Genomic DNA, 12172 nt, shown 5'->3' on the forward strand with positions numbered 1-12172 from the left:
TGATCTATGACAGATATTTCTGTTCTGATAAAACGGTGTCAGAAAGTCTTTTTTTTTTTTATATATAAATTATTTTGAAGAGGAATTTCAAAACTGTGTGTTTACATACCCAATTCAAAATGTCCCCCATCTTGAGAGAATGAAAAACTATTTTTGTTAGTCTGAGGTCATTCATACTATGTTTGAGAAAATGATCTTCTGCAGGGCACAGCTGTATTATGTATTTTTATTTTGTTATAAGATTTTTAAAGATCAGCTCACTACTGAAACAGCTGATTTGCTTAATGAAAATCAGGACAACTGCTTTAATAGGATCAAGTTGTGTGTGCAAAAGGCACCACTATGATGGAAAAACTTGCTTCATGCAGCTCTTCAGCTGTCTTAAGAGATTAAGAAGTAGAATTTTTCAAGCAGGGAAGAATTTCATCAAAGTGTTACCCTTTTTAAAAAGCAAAAAGTACCTCCAATCATACATTTAAAATGTATGCTTTACTGGGCAAGCTTTATTGTAGCCGATTTAGAATACCTCATCATAATAGTACATGAAAGTAAGGCTGTTAGCTGCACACACCAGGTCAACACGGAACTAGGTAGTTTATGGAAACAGCACAACAGAGCTGCCTGGTCTCCAAAGGATACAAAGGGTTAAAATGAACAAAATCTTGCAGAGCACGTTCTTACTAGTAGACTAGTAAATTCCAAAAAAATCAGCTGATATATTTCTCACTGGCTCCATTTAGATGATACATTACATTGCTCTTAACTCATTGATGATAAATGGCTGCCATAAGTTATAGAGTAACAAGTCAAAAATTATATTTAAAACCAGTCTAAATGAGTAATCATCATCAACAGCAATAAAAAAAATTGGCTGTGGACACCAAGAGCCATGGAGTGTTCTAAAATTACTCTGTTGTCAAATACTACACCATTCGTAAGAAAAAGGACTGACACAACTAGTAGTGGAAAGGGCTTCTGTGAAAGTTGAAATAAGCCAAAATGTCCATTTCGATACAGGAGCTAACAAAAACCAAGGAGCTGTACCTCTGGAGTGGCGGAGGTGACCATCACATTGGCCATGAGGTCATTCCTTTTATACATGCTCTCCCCAAGACGCAGGAAGTTTCAGCTCAGCCAGCAATGGTGAGACAACATGATGAAAACAGAATTCCTGCAAAGCAAATTTATTCATGCAAATAAATAAATAAAGTTTAAAAACCTCAACAATACAAGAGATTTCATTGTTCCTTTAGAAGATACTGTTTGGAGACAAACATTCTCTGTATTCATCTGAAATGAAGTAAAAGCCAGAACCAAAATTCAAATTCTGCTCTCAAACACAGCAAAACCAGGCTTCACACAGATACTGTATTTGGCACATTTTGGGCATCCACACTAACCACTAGCTTAACAGGTTAAAGCTCCGCTTTCATTAATGGTCCAATGACAATTAGCACAATGACACAGTACCTGCCAAAGTCCTTCAGTTAAACATTCAACATGACACATTATGCTCTTATCTTAATGATTGAGAATTTTATCACCTAATACATCATAATGATATATTTAAAGTTTATGTTTATTGAATCATGAATCAGAGTCCACATAATCTCAAATCTAAGACTACTCTTGCATCGTAAAAATCTTACAGGAATACATTAACAGACTCTTAGGACTACAATGAAATGGCTCGTTAAGTGAACAAGGAGACAGGCATGGATGTTTACAAGTCTTACTGAAGTTACAGTGTTCGACATGATCCATTGCTAACATTCTTTACAGAAAAGGTCTTAGTACAGGATCTGCCTCTCACTTTGTCAGCTAAGCAATGCTTTGCAAGATTCACACCTGAGAATCCTAACGGAACCTTACGTGAAAGCTTGTTAAGATGGGTATAAAAAAAGGTAACACAGTCCAGACCCGCAGGACTGTACAGAAGAGACTGCTGAATCCAAACACCTGTCTCATCAAAAGAAAGAGCAACTCTTCCTCCCAAATTAAATAATCAGTATTATGCCCATGGGGTGAAAACTATAAACTACCTGACTATTTTTAATTATTAAACCTAAATTGGCTGCTAGTGACAGGTTAAAATACAGACACCACATAGCCCTGTTTCACTGTGCGAAGAACTGGCAACATTGCCGAAAATTTACACACGCTTCAAGCATGCTGCTAGCAGGCAGCTAGTAAAAATTTTTCAGATACAGCATGCACATACAAACTAAGAGCAGAACTATTCACGTGTGTCTCTGCACGCCTATAAGCATGTGCACACACAAAAACCAAGAACTGCTTACAGAATTACCAAGTAGTCAGCTCAAGCTCTGATTCACTTTAAATTGAGAAAACAAACAGCATTGTTGTTTCATCATTTCCCCACAGCACGCACAGATGAACCCCAGGGCAACTATTGCCAGAGACTCCTGTACATGTATTCTTTTAGCAAAATCTGCAATTGCTCAAATATGCAGCTAGGGATACTGCCACATCTCCCTTTGCATCCTCACCCTTTGCCACAACACTCTGATCACACAAACAGGAAAATGGTGGAAAAGCAAGCAGCTGAGAATAAAAATAACCTCTAATTTTACTCCCTTGAGAAAGATGAGGTCTTCACCCCACCTGTCATCCCTTCAAGGCCTTACATGACAAACAACAACAACTCTCCCCACAATCTCACGGGCATGCATGAAACAAATCAGTAACCATGTTTCAAAAAATGCCAGAATCTCCTCAGTTAAACTAGTCGAGAAGCAATTTTCTTTATCTTGTGTCCTGATAAAATTAACTCATATTTTGAGCACTAACAGACTGCAAAGTATTTCTAGGTCTGGAGGTACTCCTGTTAACAGTCCTTAGAGATACTGAAGTGGAAAGCAATTTTCATGATGTAATTTCTTTAAAACGTGGCATTTACATCAAGGCCACAAAAATATTCTCGTCTCCTCCTTCTCCGTCTTTCTGACTAGGCTTTCCAGTGTGCGGGGGCTCAAAAATGCTCTGAAAGGGGAAAGAAAAATCCCATATGTGATCTTGTACCCTGTCCAAGCTCAGTTGTACTCCAAGTTTCTACGTTCACTAAACCAAAAAGAGACAAAAGTGCTTTAATATCTGAAACGAAACTTTTGCCTTTCAACATTCAGTATATAGAAAAAGCTTGCAGGGTTACACACTTTCATTCTAAAAAGGACCAAAATAGATTTTTTCCCCCAAAATGTTTCAAATATAACACAAACTTTAAAAATGCACTGCTTTTTCCTATGTGCACAGGTTTTTTCCAAGATTCACATCTCCTATGAAAAAATACTTCTCTACACACCCATTTGTTTTGCTGCTCTGAGGAAAGTCATAGGGAGCAATTACCCTTTTAATTCAAATCCAAAGAGGAGTTTTTATTCTTCTGAAATCACCTGGTGATTTGAAGTATTTCCACACCTGCTATCACAGAAGTTATTACTCTGCAAATTAAGTAACACTGGAGGCACTACTAAGCCTACTGTAACAAAAGGCTGTCAGACTACATACAGAAAGATATCAAAAATAATTAATATAAAAGCTACTCCCCCATATTTGCAATATTTCACTCCAACAAGATTAAAAATAATTTTTTGAAATTCTGAAAATTATCAAAGGTCCAACGTGTTGGCAATAAAAGGTAAAACGTCACTAAAAAGACATATAATTCTTTTTCATAGCTTTTGATTCTCAAAAATTCTTTCAACTTGCGCAGGTTAATCATTAAAATGATGCATTACACAAACAGTGCTAAAAAAAAACAAAACAAAGAAAACACCTTATCTGTTCATACGGAAGGTTCACGGGTACATTGCAGTAGATCTCATTCATAGATTGCCAGAAGCAAAGTGGATAAATCAGGATGCAAACATACATACCACCAGAGGTTGTCTGTTCTTCTTTGCCAACTTAACAAACCCATTTAGATATGTAGTTCTCTCTGAAGCAAAAGTGAAGACAGTTCAAGAACAACTAAACTGGAAAAAACAAAAACCAAAACACCACCATCAAAACTGAGCACAAAAGTAATCCCTATAACCATTATTTTACCAGCATTTGTCAAGTTTTCTCATCTATGGCACAGAAGGAACATTCTCTGAAAGCAGAAATGCAAATTTTGCATTGCTATTAGTAATATGCATGTAATCCAGTTACAAAGACCATAAATTCATTCTCATTACTAGTTATCCAACTCACAGGAAACTCACTAAAAAACTCGTAAGCACAGATACCACCCCTGGCCAAGGAAGTCCCTGTGCCCTAATTTCTGAATGCTAGCAGAGCAATCTGGGGAAGTTACTAACTGTTCACACTGCTCTCAGCAAATTTGAGAATAACCATGTAAGCAACTACTGATGACTATTGTTCTTACTGATTTTCTTGTTGGAGGAAAAAAATACTGAGCTAGATGGGCTTTTGATCAGACCTGGTATGGCCATTCTGGGCTCCAAAAGCTAACTGTCTTAGCTGATTTCCAACCCCATTTACTTACTACTTTTGTTAGTTCATTACAGTTTTCCTAGTATCACTGAGTTATGAACTGACAGCTGCAGCATGCTTTTAAGAAAACATATTTCGGTCTCTACTTTTCTCTTTCTCTTCACACTTTTCTCTCTCGGAAAACATACAGTCTCTACCAAAAAATAACTGATCTTTCTTAAGCTTAAATTAGCTGCACAACTGCTTCAGTGAAGACATTTAAAGATCACTAGAGCCCTGTCAGGGCACTAATAAACTTGGCTGGAACCAAGGAAAGTTACCAGTTGGGTTTCCTTTTTTTAAAAAAATAAATTTAGAATAAAATAGTTCCAGTTGGAAGGGACCTACAATGATCATCTAGCCCAACTGCCTGGCCACTTCAGGGATGCCCAAAAGTTAAAGCATGGTATTAAGAGCATTATCCAAATGCCTCTTAAACACTGACAGGCATGGGGCATCAACCACTTCTCTAGGAAGGCTGTTCCAGTGTTTGACCACCCTCTCAGTAAAGAAGTGTTTCCTAGTATCTAGCCAGAACCTCCCTTGACTCAATGTTGAGCCATTCCCACGTGTCCTGTCCCTGGATCCCAGGGAGAAGAGCTCAGCATCTCCCTCTCCACATCCTCTCCTCAGAAAGCTGTAAAGAGCAATAAGGTCACCCCTCAGTCATCTTTCCTCCAAACTAGACAAACCCAAAGTCCTCAGCCGCTGCTCAGAGGACATGCCTTCCAGAATTTGGTATCAAACATCACAATGGTTAGCTGTCATCAACCAAGATAAGGGAATGAAGAATAGTGAAAGAATCCTGCTTCCTACCTACAGCAAGATCAGCAATATACTATTCCACTTCATTGGCAATTGAACCTAAGGACACATTTACAATAGACCATATAGAGCTCCATATTCAATTCTGAATCGTTTTTCATCATTGCACTCATTTTCCTCTTTCTTCATTCCAAAACTATTCCTCCAGATGTTCACCATTAGAATGTTTCTTTCCTTGATGAACCACAAACAAAGTCATATTCAGATGCTGTGGGCGTAGAGTACAAATGAGAAAATGTTAGCACAGCAGAGTTAATGTATTGGAAGAGGAAAATGGGACTGTATTATGAAAACAGGATGAAACAATAATGTGGTTATACTTGTGCCCCTGTGCTTGCATTCAGCCACTGATGTGAAACTTTTATCATCATCTACATCACATCCAGCTTCAGCCCAGAGACTGATAAAAGGGTGGAAAAAAGTCCCATCTTTTTGTGGTAATGCAAATAAAGAGGAAAAGGCAATTAGCATCAAGGTATCTAAACCCATGCATTGCTTGTTCTCCATATCTAGATATTTACATACCTTTTTTCCCCTCACTAAGTATCTGTTGTTTAGTATCATCATTTTAATATTAAAAACAGAAAAAAAAAGTAAATTTTCAAAATCCTTCTCAGTCTGAGCAATTTACAGCTGTTTTGTCATTGCAGTGACAGAGCAAGCCAGTCTGGAAGGATTTCTAGAGAAGTTCTTTAAATCTTTCAAAGAAGCAACTACTGAGTGCCACGTGGATACTTGCTAACCTAGAGAAAAGTTAATGCACAAACCTCAGAAGCACTGAGCAACACTGGTGTAAAACCATTTTATTCCTGACAGCATCCCATGCCAAAAGTTTAGTTACATTCCAACGCTACATCGTATCTTCACTTTCCTGAGTGCCCCTGTCCAGTCAAACATCACCTCTCAAACCCCATTTCTCATCCCCTCACTTATGATTTCTGCACATCTCCTATAGTAAAGGCAGAAATGATCCATGCGAACCCCACTTCCTTCAGAAAACAGCAATCTTTTGTATGCCAATCCGAGCCCTTTCACGATATACACAATCCATGCACAAACGCACGTATGAGACTGGACAGTTGTCTAAATAGTCACAATGCTTTATATGAAAAAGCTCTTTTCATTTCCAACATCCTTCTGAAATAATTCAACATTACATCTTGGTGGCTATTTTGTACAACATGAAAAATTTGAAAGTATTCAAAAGCCCAGATTTAAATAATAATTGCTACTAACAGTTTAGTAAGAAAAAAAAAAGCAATTACACTATATAAGATTAAAAAGCCATTACATTTATATCACTAACCATCCTCCTAAGTGAAAACTGTCTTGCGTATTTTCAGTATCCATTTCACCAGATAAGTCCTTAATATAGTTCATTATGCTTTAGGCAACAGTACCACCTATAGATAAAATATGCCATGAACAATTTAGTAGTTTGATGCACTTCTTTTCTGAGAAACTTCTTACTATAGTTAATGAATAATAATGAAAACATAATGGAAATAATATTTATAATTTAGTATATAAATGCCTATATTGGGCTGTGACAAGATCCAACAACGATATACCTTTTGAAGGGAAACGGCACTCCAGAGTTCAGTGCAGCAGTTTTTACCAATCACTGTTATACTACCAGCACAAATACAGAAGTTGAGCAGAACTAGCAAAGTAAGCGTGTCCCAGGTTTAGGATCACTAGACCTGTCAATCTTCAATAGATTGAAATAGGATTTTAACCAAAACCACTAAACATTATTAAGGGGCTGTGGATTAACTACGTGTTAACCCCACTGATTTAGCTGACCACAAACTGAAATCATTGAAGCAAATATTCTTCAATAACATGCATCATTCCTGAGCAAACAGGCTGAAAAACCCGATTCTTTTAGCACCTCCCAATAGCTGCCCATGAATCAAGTCTAACTCACAGAAAAGCAGATTCAAGTTGATTTCTCCTACTGAAATTGTCTCAGCTCTCCTACTTCCACCCCTCTAGTGCATGTAAACTCAAATGAGTTCTATCACAAGGGCAGAAGCAGCTGCTATGAGGAGTTTAAGAAACAACTTCAGAATCCAGGTCCCAAATTCTTTGGGTTTTATGAATACACAACTGATTTGATTTATACCTAACAGTAGGTTAAAAACGAGATCTGAAGCTCAGGTCATGCTTTTATGATACACTCCACTTCACTAGTCACATGTTACACTAGACTGCCACAGATTCCTTTGTCATAGCCAGGTTGCCCTACAACAGTACTAAACCTGGATGTTCAAAATAACTTACTGTCATAGGACAACCTGGATACAAAAAAATCTGTGGCAATCACTGCCCAAAAAGGTAAGCTGACATTCTACAAGTTGAATAAAATAAGGTCTTACTATTTTTCAAAATTATAATGAACACAAAGTCTCAGCCTTATAGTTTAAGAGCTGTATGCACGATCTCATAACGAAAAGGCTCTTCATAATGCTCCTAAACTGTCAAAATTTATTTCAAAATTATTAAATATCTCACAGGATCCTCAGTTGCTAAAACAATGGAAGAGCAGGAAGCTGACAACGCAGGTTTGAATGTGCAATGCTATTTTTATCCTGATTATGCCCCTTATCTTTACTATATCCACTGATAATTGAGTTCACTCTATGACCATTTATTATACTTGCAACTTAACTATTAAGCGTTCTCTTCTTCTCCCTCCATTCTGCTATCTCTACCATCATTTACAGCATCAAGTAGTAATGAAATGATCAACACTACTTGTATAAGCAAAAGAAACATAATAAAGTGACATCCTACAAAGTAAACATAATAGAAAGATCTCAGTCTAGATACGTAAACAAATTAAGACAAGAAATAGAGTGCAGGTTTCTAATAATTAGAAACCATTTGAAGAACTCTGCATCATAGACTGTAGAATTTTACTCATGTCTGGAAATCTTTACATCAAGGTTGAATTTATGTATTTATTTAAATAAAAATTTCTAGTCAAACATTGCATTCTGATTTAAATTTCTCAGCAAAACTACTTGAAGTTTCATATTTAGTACCAGTCTCAAGATTAGAAGACACCCTGCCTGTCACACAAAACATCATTAACATATTTTGAAATAGTATATAAACAATATATTATGGAGAGGAACTAGCAAGGACTAGTATTTGCAATATTTGCCACAAAAGCATGACAACCTTTGTGGCTTCGGAGTGTTCCATTAATAATAAGCTGGTTTTGTATTCAAATGTTAGAAGTCAGCAGGAGTATGACACATTCTACCATAAATGGGGAAGAAAAAAAAAAGTTGCATTTCTTAAATGAAGAATAATGACTATAAGCTACTCCAAAAAAAGAAATCTAGTAGCCTTTGCTACTTTGCAATTGGAATCTCTCATTCTGTGTCAACCGTAAAAACCTGTAGACTCTCCTCTCCAAATCTTATTTAATCGAGTTTTAGAACACGTCAAAGTTTTCAATGTACCACTAGGTGGCAGCGACTCGTAAGTTATTACAGGCCTGCTTTCAAAACGCCTCGAATCTTCTGTTTTAACATGTAATCATAACTCAGAAAAGAATAGGTACTCATCTTTGATAGATTAACAAATGAAGATGGAAAAAAGCGCTTTCTAGGTTTTAGGTTTTTTACTCTGAGAACCTATTGAACAGCATCCCTTAGAAAAATAATGGAAATAAATACAGAGAAAAGTGTCACAACTTGGCTGATGTGAAGCCATTCATTCAGAAGACAATGCTAGATTGCACTGTACTGCCCTAAGTCCTGAAGAAGAGAATTTACTCAGGGCTAGACAATAATTTATCCCTCACAGTTTCCATCATTCCAAACTACTTTCATACTTGTATTAATTTTGCCAAATCATTTTGGCTGAAAAAGCAAGTATTTTGGCAGAGATTTGCAAAGTGTAGGAGGCAGCGATTTCCGTTACTACCTTGCCTGTGATTTAACCTGTACTCCAATGATGTAGGACTGTGATAAATATTCCCTCTTTAGCATGAAGAGTTATGCACCACAACTATTGCCTCACCTGCAGAAAGTCAGTTTAGAAAGCCTGCTGTCTCTCTCAGACTCTGCAATACACACAATCTTAATAAACTATCTTTTCAGAGAACCACTGAGGCTGGAAGGGTCTTCTTGAGATTATATAGTCCAATGCCTCTGCTCAAACAGGGCAGGTTGCCCAGGGCCATGTCCAGTCGGGTTTTGATTATCTCCATGGATGATCCAACTTCTCTGCTCAACCCGTTCCAGTGCTTGATCATTCTCACAGTAAGTGTTTTCTTGTGTTTAGGTGGAATGCCATGTGTTTTCCAGTGCTCTATTCTATTTTAATGCGTGCCCATTGCCTCTTCCGTTCACTGGGCACCACTGAAGATTCTGGCTCCATCCCCTTTACATCCTCTCATTGGATATTTCTATATATATTGTATTGGTGACATCTCTCCTGAGCCTTCTCTTTTCCAGGCTATACATCCTCAGCTCTCTCAGCCTCTCCTCCTATGACAGATGCTGCAGTTCCTTAATCATCTTTGTGGCTTTTTGTTGGACTCACTCCAGTAAGTCCGTAACTTTCTTGAACTAGGGAGCCCAGAACTGGACACAGCACTCCAGATACAGTCTCACCAGTACTGAGTAAAGAGGGTGGATCACATCCTACAACGTGCTAGCCATGCTCTTCCTAGGGCAGTCCAGCATGCTTTCCCACAGTATCACAGCAGCCAACCAATAACCAGATGCAGGTCCCTTTATTTTATGGCAAAACCATCTTTAAGAAGAATTTGGATTATTTTCTTCCCTTTCCTAAAAACTTCTGCTGAAGGACAGGGGAAAAAAAAGAAAAAAAAAAAAAGCAAGACAAAAGTGAAGAGTGCCTTAATGGAAGACAAATGGATGAAATAAATTCCCTTTTCCTCCCCTTCCCATTTTTTCATTGAACTAATGCTGAGCACTGTGGTGGTGGAGGTCAATTTACAATAGTCCTAGGAGCCTTCATCACTGACCAAGGAACAAGAGTCTTTCCATGAGGCACAGTACAACAACAAACAAAACAAGAAGTAATACAGTGCTATCTGGAAATGGGCCAATAGCATAAAACAAGAAACAGACAGACTTACAGACCACAAGAAAATAAGAGAACAGAAGAGGACTACAGTGTGACATGAGCATTTCTGAGTTCTGAAAAAAATACTGCAGCTTTATTTCTTAGGAATAACAGGGAGCAATAAATTGGGAAAGTGAAGCAAAAGCTTTGATGACTATTCATTTAAGCAAACAAAATAATGGTTGCTATCCAGAACCAACCAATTCTTCAGGTCTGAATCCTTTGGGTAGGTAACTAGAAAATTGCTGAGTGATGGACTTCTGAGCACTTGATGAGGCCTATCCTGAACATCCTTGACAAAGGGGACAGTTCAGTTACAGGAACACTTGCTCTCTTTGGATGGGGGAAAGGCAAGGAGGAGTGAGCAGAATCGGTACACTTGCCGCACAGGGAAGATTAGATGACTCAGAGAATTTAACTGTTACAAGTCCCAGTGTAAATCTAAACAAAGATCACAAATGATGTACAAACTGAAGCACAGAGATGTTTATTATTTTGAGTATTTAAGTACAATAAAGACTTTACACAGTGTAAATGTCTACTTATTTCAGTTAACATATTCCAGAAGCCAACTGTAAATCTGAGGCTCCTGCAACAGAGAACTTCGGAAAAAAGATAGGCATACAGGAGCAGCTCAGCCATCATTACTGGTTACAGGGCTTACACTCATTGCAAGAGTGGGTTCTGCTTCCAAGAAGGTGTAATAGACAGTCTGTACCCAAAAAAAGCTGACAGAGACACTAAAGTCTAGTAAAACAAAGGATCGATGATGGTGTTTCTTGGCTGCAAGTTGACAGGAATGAGTCAAACATTCCTGTATTCATCTTTAAATACGAGGACCTAGGAAGGAACCACCTACTGAAGAGACAGAGATGACAGAACGAGGAAGGAAAACCCAAACTACACAACAAAAACTGCAAAACACTTACCCAAGTAGGTATGTGACAAGAGTTATTTGTATATATACTTATGCACAAGAGGATCCGCAGTCAGGAAAATAAGCCAGGGATACGTACAGATGGGGATTAAGAAACACACATGAGAAGGGAAAGAATTTATATAGAAAACTCAAGGTTTGTAGAAATCTGCCAAAAACAGATGGTGAAGGTCAGAAAAATCAGCAAGAAAATTACTTATGTGAGAATATGACCATGTAGAAAAAGCAGAGAAAGTGACAGCATACCAATGAAGAGAAAAAGATGAATCGGTTTCCCTCTGCTATAGAACAAGGAGTTGTCTAATGACGGGATGGCCAGAAACTAAGAAAAGGATATTAGCCTCAGCAGAAAAGAGTCAGGGAGGTTGCATGGACTGAACGCCAAGGTTCAAATGCACTAGAAGTTTAGAATTTTTACAAAACCTATCTGGAATTTTCAGTCCAAACAAAAAGAAACAAGTCAGTGATGCTGCTCAAGACCCATCTCAAAAATGGTACTAGGAGTAAAAATTTGACAGGGAAATGGTGGGGGGGAAGCCCTGACTAGTGAAAAAACCCCTACAAACTTACATAGTGGAAGCTAGAAAATAAAAAGAAAGTAAGAATAGTCCAAAGCCAACCTGACATGACGTCTGCAATAGATATTAAATACAAAGATTAAATAATTATTTTGTTGTGTAAATAACTGCATGCTGTGGGAATGGTTCAGAGATGAAGAATAAACAATACACAGCCCAGAATTCTGAAAGTCTGTCCTTTTAAAAAAAAAAAAAAAAAAACAAGACATAAAGAAGTAGAAAT

At 37.6% G+C, this 12172-nt stretch overlaps 1 protein-coding gene across 7 annotated transcripts in view; it reads right to left on the reverse strand.

Moving 5' to 3' along the window:
* RALGPS1 (Ral GEF with PH domain and SH3 binding motif 1) overlaps positions 1-12172 on the reverse strand; it is a 133613-nt gene that overhangs the window by 110861 nt on the left and 10580 nt on the right. For 5 of the 7 annotated variants that reach the window (XR_008239433.1, XM_052815984.1, XM_052815985.1 and 2 more), the window contains exons 3-4: positions 3897-3995; positions 1045-1171 (exon numbers count right to left, since the gene is read on the reverse strand). Coding sequence is in view for 6 of the 7 variants with exons in the window: in XM_052815984.1 (XP_052671944.1) it covers positions 1045-1101 (57 nt within the window). In the remaining variant the exon portion in view is untranslated. The remainder of the gene's footprint in view (positions 1-1044; positions 1172-3896; positions 3996-12172) is intronic. The other 2 variants (XM_052815981.1, XM_052815982.1) reach the window with 2 other exon arrangements.

This window comes from Harpia harpyja, chromosome 19 (assembly GCF_026419915.1).
Source record: "Harpia harpyja isolate bHarHar1 chromosome 19, bHarHar1 primary haplotype, whole genome shotgun sequence".
NCBI classification, from domain to species: Eukaryota; Metazoa; Chordata; class Aves; order Accipitriformes; family Accipitridae; genus Harpia; species Harpia harpyja.